Source organism: Microtus pennsylvanicus, chromosome 1 (assembly GCF_037038515.1).
Source record: "Microtus pennsylvanicus isolate mMicPen1 chromosome 1, mMicPen1.hap1, whole genome shotgun sequence".
NCBI classification, from domain to species: Eukaryota; Metazoa; Chordata; class Mammalia; order Rodentia; family Cricetidae; genus Microtus; species Microtus pennsylvanicus.
Window position 1 is genome coordinate 23,242,331 of NC_134579.1, and position 10,430 is coordinate 23,252,760.

General features: G+C 41.3%; 1 protein-coding gene across 4 annotated transcripts in view; it reads right to left on the reverse strand.

Annotated features, from left to right (window-relative positions):
• Mrpl39 (mitochondrial ribosomal protein L39) overlaps positions 1 to 9,353 on the reverse strand; it is a 35,757-nt gene extending 26,404 nt beyond the window's left edge. For 2 of the 4 annotated variants that reach the window (XM_075958950.1, XM_075958865.1), the window contains exons 1-6: positions 9,229 to 9,353; positions 8,497 to 8,703; positions 6,846 to 6,985; positions 5,427 to 5,526; positions 4,200 to 4,267; positions 1,177 to 1,289 (exon numbers count right to left, since the gene is read on the reverse strand). In XM_075958950.1, coding sequence (XP_075815065.1) covers positions 1,177 to 1,289; positions 4,200 to 4,267; positions 5,427 to 5,526; positions 6,846 to 6,985; positions 8,497 to 8,703; positions 9,229 to 9,292 — 692 coding nt within the window. In that variant the 5' untranslated portion in view covers positions 9,293 to 9,353. Of the gene's footprint in view, positions 1 to 1,176; positions 1,290 to 4,199; positions 4,268 to 5,426; positions 5,527 to 6,845; positions 6,986 to 8,496; positions 8,704 to 8,864 lie in introns of all 4 variants that reach the window. The other 2 variants (XM_075958993.1, XM_075958968.1) reach the window with 2 other exon arrangements.
• Between the last annotated feature and the right edge of the window lie 1,077 nt (positions 9,354 to 10,430).

Genomic DNA, 10,430 nt, shown 5'->3' on the forward strand with positions numbered 1-10,430 from the left:
CAAAGTGCACTGGACTAGGAAATGTCACAAACACTTCACAGGAAAGGGCTTCCCAGCCAGTCTTTTGCACGCTATCTTCTACCTCCCGGGAGGCCTTGCTTTGCAAGTGTGCTAAGTGTGGGCTTATCACTTCAGCAGCAATGTCTCTGGAAGGTACTTGCAAAGAGGTATGCTGCTTTACAAGATGCCAACCTAGACAATAAGGTGAGGAGTCTCTTGATACATTTATGACAAAATATTCCTCTAAGAGTCTGAGTTCCTGGCTACACACTAAGGGAATTCTCATCCACACCCTTCACTAATTCCAAGGTGTACACTGGAGCTTTAGGCCACAATGTTTTCTGTCTTCAACACAGATCTCCCTTTAAAGTCTCTGTAATGTTTTCTAGTACATGAATTCTCAAATTCAGTTTGCTCTTAACAACACAAGTAGGAGGGAAACTACAAATTTTAAGGGAGAAAGAGACTTGAGAAGCCAAGCAGGATTTGAAATGTTAGCAAATCCATCATATGTATGACCCAAATGCATAAACACTGTCCAAAACTACTTGCATTTTCAGCCTTAACCTTCTAAGACTGGAAGACCATCAGGGAAAGGCTGATGTGTGCACAAAAGAATACACTCTTAAACACAGGTCATCACTTCAGAGTGGAAACAAGGAAACACACCATCTTGATAAAAAGAGAAGGGCTGGCCTAAAAACAGACACTAAAACCCAGTGAGGAAATTATTGAGGAAATAGGGACCACTTTACTTAGGGAATCAGCAATGAGGTGAACACAGACAATACAGAAAGAGAAATGTGATAAAGAAAAATAAATCTTAGGGCAAAAAAATTAAAATGATGCCTTACGTAAACCAAAGATAAACATTCCTGCTGAGTATGGAAGGGTAAGGGCCCTACAACCCCAGGTTTCCAAACACTAAGCCAGGATGATGAGGACTGCGAAGTCGGCCTGCACAACTTAGTGACACTGTGTCTCACACTCAACAGGAAAGGAGGGCTGGAAATACAACCCAACGGCAGAAGGCTTGCCTAGCGTGCACAAGACCCAAGGCTCGACCAGCAGTACTTGAAAAATATATATACTAAGTAAAATAAAAAGACAAAACTTCTTAAAAGCTGAGTTTTCATTATTATATGCTATTCTTAAGAAAATGCAGCCAACACTTACTTGTTATGTTGAAAGATTTCTAAGGCTACTTTTGCATCAACTTCCAGAGTTTCAAAGGGAAGGTCCCGAAACATTAAAGCATGGGCATCTTTTGTGAAAGAACGCAGGTTCTCCTGGGGGAAAAACAAACAAACAAACTGCTAGAAACCATTCACCCAAAATGTTTTCTCCATAAGTCACAAAGACAAAACCACATACTTAGTGCTATAGATCTTCACTTAAAAGAAGGAAAAACTCATTTATGAAGACCCTTTTCATTCACAATATTTTTTCAATCTTTTCAATTTCACAAACTAAAAATCTTATAAAATAGTAAAACTGTTGTTAAACATAAATCTGCAGAGAAAATCTTAACACTTCACTCAAAATATACAAACAAATGTTTACTAAAATTATAACACAAGTAGAAACATTAATAAGCAGCGAGGCATAAAAGACTGCATACTGTGTACACATGACTAAAACTATGTTCAATAAATGCAAGAAACGACGCTGAGATTGCATCTTACACCTATAAGAATGGCCAAAACCAAAAACACTGATGACAACTTATGCTGGAGAGGATGTGGGGAAAAGGGACACTTCTGCATTGCTGGTGGGAACGCAAGCTGGTGCAGCCCCTTTGGATGTCAGCATGGCGATTTCTCAGAAAATTAGGAAACAACCTCCTCAAGACCCAGCAATACCACTTTTGGTTATATATCCAAAGGATGTTCAATTGCACCACAAGGACATGTGCTCCTATATTCATAGCTGCATTGTTTGTCACAGTCAAAACCTGGAAACAACCTAAATGCCCCTCGACCGAAGAATGGATAAGGAAAATGTGGTACATTTACACAATGGAGTACTACACAGCAAAAAAAAAAAAAATAATGACATCTTGAATTTTGCAGACACACGGATGGATCTAGAAAACATAATATTGAGTGAGGTAACCCAGACTCAAAAAGACAAATATCACATGTACTCATTCATAAGTGGTTTTTAGACAAAATAAATAAATAAATAAAATTTTTAGCAAAAAAATAAATAAAGCAAGCCCACAATTCATAATCCCAGAGACCCTAGACAACAATGGGGACCCTAAGAGAGACACACGTCACACATGGGAAATAGAAAAAGACAAGATCCCCTGAGTAAATTAGAAACATGGGAGAGGATTGAAGGGGAGGGGAGGGGAACAGAGAGGAAGGGAGGAGACATAGAAAAATGTATAGCTCAATAAAATAAATAACAAATAAATAAATAAATACAGGAGAAAAGTATCATTGTTTTTATCCCTGTTTCGCTGGTCATGTAATGTTAGCATATCCCAGATCAATCAGGACCGACATTTTTTAATGAGGCAGAAAATACACAATTAGTTAAGGTTTTACATATGTCATTGCTATTTGGGATACTTTTTCATGTTTGAATCTTAGTTAAACTTACTCCTTTTAAAATAAAAAAAAAGTTGATTTATTTTATTCGTATGTCTGTGTGTGTGTGTTCAAGTGCCCACAGAAGCCAGAAGAGCGTGTCCGATCGACTGGAACTGGAGTTACAGACAGTTGTGAGCTGCCTGATGTAGGTGGCAGGATCAGAACCCAGGGCCTCAGTCAGGACAGCAAGTGCTCTTTTCATTGCCAAGTCATCTCTGCAGCCTCATCTGGCTCTTGCTATGACTCCTGCATATACAGAATGCTCACTGTATGCACAATGTTAAAACAATGTAAGGTGACAGTTTTCACACTCTGCTCTGTGGACCCAAGTAAGTATGGCTCCAGGTCCCCTAACACAGCATTAACCAACAAGGTAAGCTCATGCATATACATGCATATGTATATGGTGTGTGTGTGCGTGTCTGTATAGTGGGTGTATATGAACCTGCTGAGGTGAAGGATACATGCTGAGGCCCTAAGAGAACATCAGGTATCAGGTGTCCTGCTCTGTCACTCTTTACCATATTCCCATCAGTGTCAGTCACAGGACCTGAAGCCAGGCTGATGCTTAGCAAACTCCCGTGAACCCCCCATCTCTGCTCCAGCACCCAGTACAAGGGGCGACAAGTAGGTACAGTCCCACTCAGCTTTTTACAAGGATACTGGAGATCTGCACTGAGAACCACATGCTGTCACAGCATCTGAGGATTCTTACTACTGTAAAAACACCATGACCACAAGCACAGTCATGGAGGAGAGTTTACTTCACTCACACTTCCACATCACAACTCATCATCAAAGGAAGGCAGGGCAGGAACCAAAAGCAGGAGCTGACGCAGAGGCCATGGAGTAGTGCTACTTAATAGTGTGCTCCCATTGCTTGCTCAGCCTGCCTTCTTATAGCATCCAAGAGCACCAGCCCAGGGATAGCACTACCCACAATGGACTGGGCCCTCCTACATTAATCACTAAGAAAACTCCATACGGAGTTGTCCACAGGCCAATCTGAGAGGAACACTTCTCAGCTGAAGTCATTCTTCCCCTAGGACTCTAGCATCTGTCAAGTTAACAAAAAGCTAGACCGCACACAGCAAGCTTCTTACTGAGCCAACTCTCCAGTCCAGCTTCTGTATCTTATATTCTGGATGTCCTCAAACTACTAACCCCAGCACTCAGGAGGCAAAGGAAGGCAAACCTCTGTGAGTCTGAGGTCAACTAACTTTGTAAGTTATTTCCACGGCAGCCAGAACTATACTGTAAGGCTCTCATCTCATGCAAAAACAAAAAAAAAGAATAAATAGACAAACAAAAAAGAGAAGGTCAAGCAAGGCATAGAATATCCTAATACAAATAAATATACAAATAAGCTAAAAAAAAAATCACCAACAGATGTGTTTACAATATAGAGTGATAGAAAAAAGATGAATGGGTGGATGAGAGATTAGTGACTGACAGGCACACAGATAACAAGGAGATATTACTCTTGGAGAGAGATTCTCTAACTGTCCTCAATGTGCAGAACCATTCAGCAGTACTGACAGCACTATTTTAGCAGAGAACAACAGACTCCGAAAACAATGCTCCAAAGAGTAGACTTACTTTTGTTGGCATCCATTCATCCAGCCTCTTATCCAAAACTATATCATAGCAGAAGGCCCCAGCGATTACTGTGAATCCAACAGCAAGAAAAAGGAAAAAGCAAGCCAAATCTGTTAGAGCAAGAAGTTTCTAATCTGCAACAATCAATTAGTTAGATCACAGAATGAAAAGTTAGCAATCACTCCTAACTCTACAAATGGATACAAATATAACTCTACAGGAAATGCCCAAATTCTTATCTCTTAGAAAACTTCATTTTTTAATTTTTTGTACTTAGAATCATCTGAGCTTCCTTCATTCATTCTCTCTCTCTCTCTCTCTCTCTGTCTCTGTCTCTCTCTCTGTCTCTCTCTCTCTCTCTTTCTCTCTCTCTCTCTCTCTCTCTCTCTCTCACACACACACACACACACACACACACACATTAATTTCATACATTGCTGCTCTGGGGTGAACAAAGCTTTAGACTCTTACCCTTGCACCTCATCACCAAGCTGCCCCTCTGGTCTGCTTCTGAAGAACGGAACCCCCCTAAAGCACAGCTCTTCTCAGCAGCCTACACATCTGCCCATTCTTGCACCCTCCCACAAATTCAGTTTAGAAATAGTCTTAATATGGAAAAGAACACTGTAACAGTGTGTTGTAGTAGGTGCGGGCCGCATTCTTGCACCCGGCCGCCCGCATGGCTAGTTTATGCCCTGAAACAATTACACGGAAACTGTATTCTTTTAAACACTGCTTGGCCCATTAGTGCCAGCCTCTTATTGGCTAGCTCTTACATATTGATCTAACCCATTTCTAATAATCTGTGATACACCACAAGGTGGCTTACCAGGGAAGATCTTAACCTGCATCTGTCTGGAGTGGGAGAATCATGGCGACTGCCTGACTCGGCTTCTTTCTCCCAGCATTCTGTTCTGTCTACTCCACCCACCTAAGGGCTGGCCTATCAAATGGGCCAAGGCAGTTTCTTTATTAACCAATGAAATTAACACAAAACAGAAGACTCTCCCTCATCAACAGTGTAATTCCATAACATTGTATGTAAGAGTAACTAATTTCATTGTGTTAATTACTGACATCTGATTACTTCACATTTCATCCTAACACAGTAACTGTATTACCTACAATACATGAACCACATGCATAGTCTTATACTGGATAAAATCAAAAATCAATACCAAAGCATTCATAGATCTTAAAAGTATAAATTATTGATGTATATATTACCAGGAACTTCTGGTGCTCTCACCAAGCTGACTGTATACTCGTCTTTGAAGGCCCTTTCTACTACACAGCCCATGATCATGGCACAAGAACGCCAGTAGGCCTAAAGAAAGAAATACACGCAAAAATGTAACATACTAAGATTCACTAAAGTTTCTACAGTATTAAAACTTAAATCAACTCTTGGCTTAGCACATATTTTTCCAATACCTGCCCACTCATCCAGGGCAATTATAACATTAATACAATCAAAAATCTATTACGCTTTTGCCAAAATACCCAGGTTCACATCCAGACCTTACTACTTTGTAACTTGTAACCTTAGTCAAGGTGTGAAAGTTCTCTTTATCATTGATTTATGGAAAATAGGAAGAAAACCACCTACTCTCTAGAGTTTATATGAGATCAAATGAACATCTGTCAATTACTTAAACCAGTACCTCAGTGTTACTACTACTAAAGGCTCTTAACATCTTCTTGTTTAAGTACGTTATTTCAACAGATGTTTATTGAACATTTCCTAAAGTGAAAGACTAGATCTGAAACAGAAACTACCTCTGTATTCACAGGAGTCTAATGCACCCAGTAATAAGATGAAAATACTGTATTTAGAGACTCTAGCCAAGTGTTGCTAGAGCCTAAAGAATTTTGACAAGATGAAACCTAGTAGAATCCACAGCGCAGATGGCATTTTAACTGAACCATAACACATAAACAGAGCGCTAAAGGGGAAAGACAGTGATCTGCACTGAAGGAAGAACACAGCAAAAGCAGGGAGGATAATAACGTATAAATCGTTCACCACCAAGTACTCTTGTGTGGCCAGAGCAAGAAAGGGGTGGGGGTGTGGAGATCCAATGGACGGTAAGACTAAAACAGCAGGCTGGAGACACATCATGCAAACCCAGAAAGCTACGTCCACTTTACCATGCAGGCAAGTTCTTCGGGAACAAGTGACAAGACCCCCAGAAAGCTATGTCCACTTTACTATGCATGCAAGTTCTTCAGGGATCAATGACAAGACCCCCAAAAAGTCACTCATAAAATGTAACAGAACTGCAAAGGATGGTGTTCTAAGAGGTAGTTGGGGTGGAAAAGAGTCAGAAAGTTACTAAAATCATCCACAGACAATGGCTTGATTTCAGACCAAATTCAAGTTATATCAGTAGAAGTGGAACTCCCAGATACATAGAGGGTTACCAAAGGTTATGAGCATAAATGACATGCCCTATAGTCTTATCAATCCGAAATACAAACAAGTTGATACCACTAGTATTTTGAGCTACAAAAATACTTAAGCTGACGTAAAACACTAGTAGAATACCACAGAGGAGTCTGGCCTTATTTATAGATTTTCTACTTCATAGAACATAGGTGTGATTTGTAAAAAGAAGAAAAAAGCTGGAGGAGCCAAGAAAATACCTTATTCACTTCTCTTGGGTCAGGGTCTTTGAAAGTAAGAAATTTAATCTCACAGGACTTGGTCAAAGGCTTATACATGTCCCACGGCTGTCCGTCCACAAGCGCCAGAATGGACTTCCTGCAGTACCACTCACTTAAATCTGTGAATGCAAACTGAATTGATGATCTAAATCTAACAAAATCCAACGTGAAAAGTTACATGTTTAACTGATATGTTCCGAAACAAAATAATGAAGGGCAAAATTCTACCAACTATTTTTGCAGAAATATTATATATTTTATATATGATGAATTTAAAAAGAAAACAACACACAAAAGCATTGCCAACAAACTACCAAAACCTTTAACAAAATCTATTACAGCTAAGTGTAGTCTTAAATTAATTTGCCAACTAATAAAATAATATTCAAAGAGTTATAATTAAATAGTCAAAGGGAAACAACATAGATATATGGATTCATTCACACACAAGTCAGAAGAAAAGGAAAATATATCTATATATTCACATAAATTTGTTTAAATTATCCTTGAGTCTTGCTCCCAAACCACCTCTTTCTTACATTTACATTACAGACATTTCAAATAAAATAATGTAGTTACATCTGTAAAATTACAAAAGTGAATTCACACGTAAACCAATCACCTCTAATCTGTTCTATTACCCTACCCTAAGATTCTAACCCTAAATACACATTTAACACATATTCACAAAAATGGTCAAACTACAGAGTCTAACATATAAACTAGTATTAAGTTCCATAACAAAGGTCTTAAAGATCAAGATGAGGATGGCTCAGAAACTTCATCTCTGCAGACGGTATGTATAGAGAGCTCCACTAGGGCCTTTGGTGTGTCTTACTCTCCTCGCCTGTACCACACAGCAAGGTGAAGAAATACATGAATATCAGATGAGTAATTACCACCAGTGCTTGTTTAACTGTCAAGAGTAGAGGAAGGCTGAGAATGCATGCCTTAAACCAGTTTCAACTGGCGACTAATCCTGTCACTTACTGAAATGGTATTACTGAGTCTCTTAAAAGTTTAAACAACACAGCCAATAGTTCCTATCTACTATTTGGAGATATGCAATTTAAATATCATGTGTATCAAAGCCCTATCCAAATGTCTTTAACGCCTTCATTTCCACACCAAATCATATATATAAGCCCAAGGCTCTCTCAAACAATATAAACAGAACAATTAACTTTTAACCCTCACTATACTTAAAAAGTCCATTCATACATTGAGTACCTATACTGAACAAAACCACAACACAAGGGGCAGGTAGCAAGCAGATGAGAGTTATATTATTCAGTTAGGAAAAAAGGCTAAAAAGGAAAAGGTAGGAAAAAACAAAAACTCAAAATACTTTAATGAGACCTGCAGGATAAAGGCTCCCAGTACATGAAAAGAGACAGTCTCAAGAGCACCAAACACCCTAGGCTTAGTCACATTCAAGCAAACTTGGAGACAACCTGCATGCCACAGAAATGCTGCAATATCCGCAGTACCCACAAAGTAAAAGGGACCGTGAAGGGCTACCAAGTGTCAAATAAAGAAATTCCTTAGCCTCGCAAAACAATTACAGCACTTTGCCCTCCGCAGTGTGCCTGTCGAATGGTCAGGGCCGTACACTGATTCTGCTACTTACGCATGGCACAACTGTAGGGAGTTGAAATGTTTTTGTTCATCAAGAAGACGACGCCAGGATCAGTTTTCCCAACATGCTTAACTTCGATCTTTTCTGTTCGGGGAGTTAACGATAACTGCCTACTTTTCTCTTTATTAAAAAGTTCGTTCCTCATTTCTGTCAGTTCGGTGGGTGACAGCTGAGCAGCTGGCGATGTCGCTATAAATCCTATGAAGAAATGAAAGACTGAATAAATGAATAGCTTACTAGAGGCCTGTAACAAGTAGAGAAAGCAACAGAATTTTTGCAGAACATAGGTCAAAAATTCGACCGGGGCATACTTATACCACTTTATAGCATTAATAATTTAGCTTAGCCTAGGCCCGCACCTCTGGTTTTCTCTCACATCCACCGATCTTCTCAGTGGCGTCCCAAAAGCAAGTGGGAGGAAACCAGGCTCGGTGGAAAGGAAGCAATGTTGGAGTTGGAAAGTGTCTGGGAGGGGACAAGAAAGTTCCATGAGAGCGGAAAGCCCATGCCCAAACTATCACTATCTAGCACAAAAAACGCTGGACTTTTCTTCCAAACCCCAAAGCAAGAGACTTGACCAGGCAAGCACAAGTATGAGGACGTTTGCAGGAGGCTAGGGCTGCTTCCTAAAAGCCCCGCAAGCGCCCCCCGTGCGCGCGTCCCTCTCTTTCCCCGATTCTGCGCAGCAGATTGTCTTCCCAGGCTGGGAACGCGAAAACTCACTCCAGCGGCCCCCGCCGCCCGGGCTGGGCCGGCAAAGCAGCAGCCTTCCGACCGTAGTAGCCATGACCGCCAAGGAAACCAAGGGAGCCTCTTCGCCCGGGTCCTTCTCGTCCCTCTTCCCCCGGAAACCAGAACCGCACGGCCGAGGTTCCGTAGGACCGCTCAGTTCCGGACCCGGCGCTGGAGCTGCGTGGCGCCACAAGGGGGCGCGATCGCCCTTCTCTGAGGATTGATCTGATCAATCCTTGGTTGCAGAACAGGGAATGTTCTCCAAGGTGCAGGGACGACCCGGTGTGAGGCTGCTTAGTCGAGTAGCAGAGATTTAATTGTACAGGGAACACGCGCGAGTCACACACGCGCCTTTGCCTTCCAAGGCTTCCAGTTTCCGAGCAGAAAAGTTATGCTTTTGCTTTTATGACAGCCTGGTCAGCCACCCGGGATACAACTCTAGGTGGTGGAATAAAGAGTTTTGCAAGGACCTAGATGCCCTTCAATGGAAGAATGGATGAAGAAAGTATGGAATTTATACATATTAGAGCACTACTCAGCAGTAAAAAACAAGGACTTCTTGAATTTTGCATGCAAATGGATGGAAATAGAAAACACTATCCTGAGTGAGGTAAGCCAGACCCCAAGAGGAACATGGGATGTACTCACTCATATTTGGTTTCTAGCCATAAACAAAGGACATTGAGCCTATAATTAGTGATCCTAGAGAAGCTAAATAAGGAGAACCCAAAGAAAAACATATAGGCATCCTCCTGAATATTAACCTTCATCAGGCAATAAAAGGAGACAGAGACGGAGACCCACATTGGAGCACCGGACTGAAATCTCAAGGTCCAAATCAGGAGCAGAAGGAGAGAGAGCACGAGCGAGGAACTCAGGACCGCGAGGGGTGCACCCACACACTGAGACAATGGGGATGTTCTATCGGGAACTCACCAAGGCCAGTTGGCCTGGATCTGAAAAAGCCTGGGATAAAACCCGACTCGCTGAACATAGCCGACAATGAGGACTACTGAGAATTCAAGAACAATGGCAATGTTTTTGATCCTACTGCTCATACTGGCTTTGTGGAAGCCTAGGCAGTTTGGAGGCTCACCTTACTAGACCTGGATGGAGGTGGGTGGTCCTTGGACTTCCCACAGGGGAGGGAACCCTGATTGCTCTTTTGGCTGATGAGGGAGGGGGACTTGATT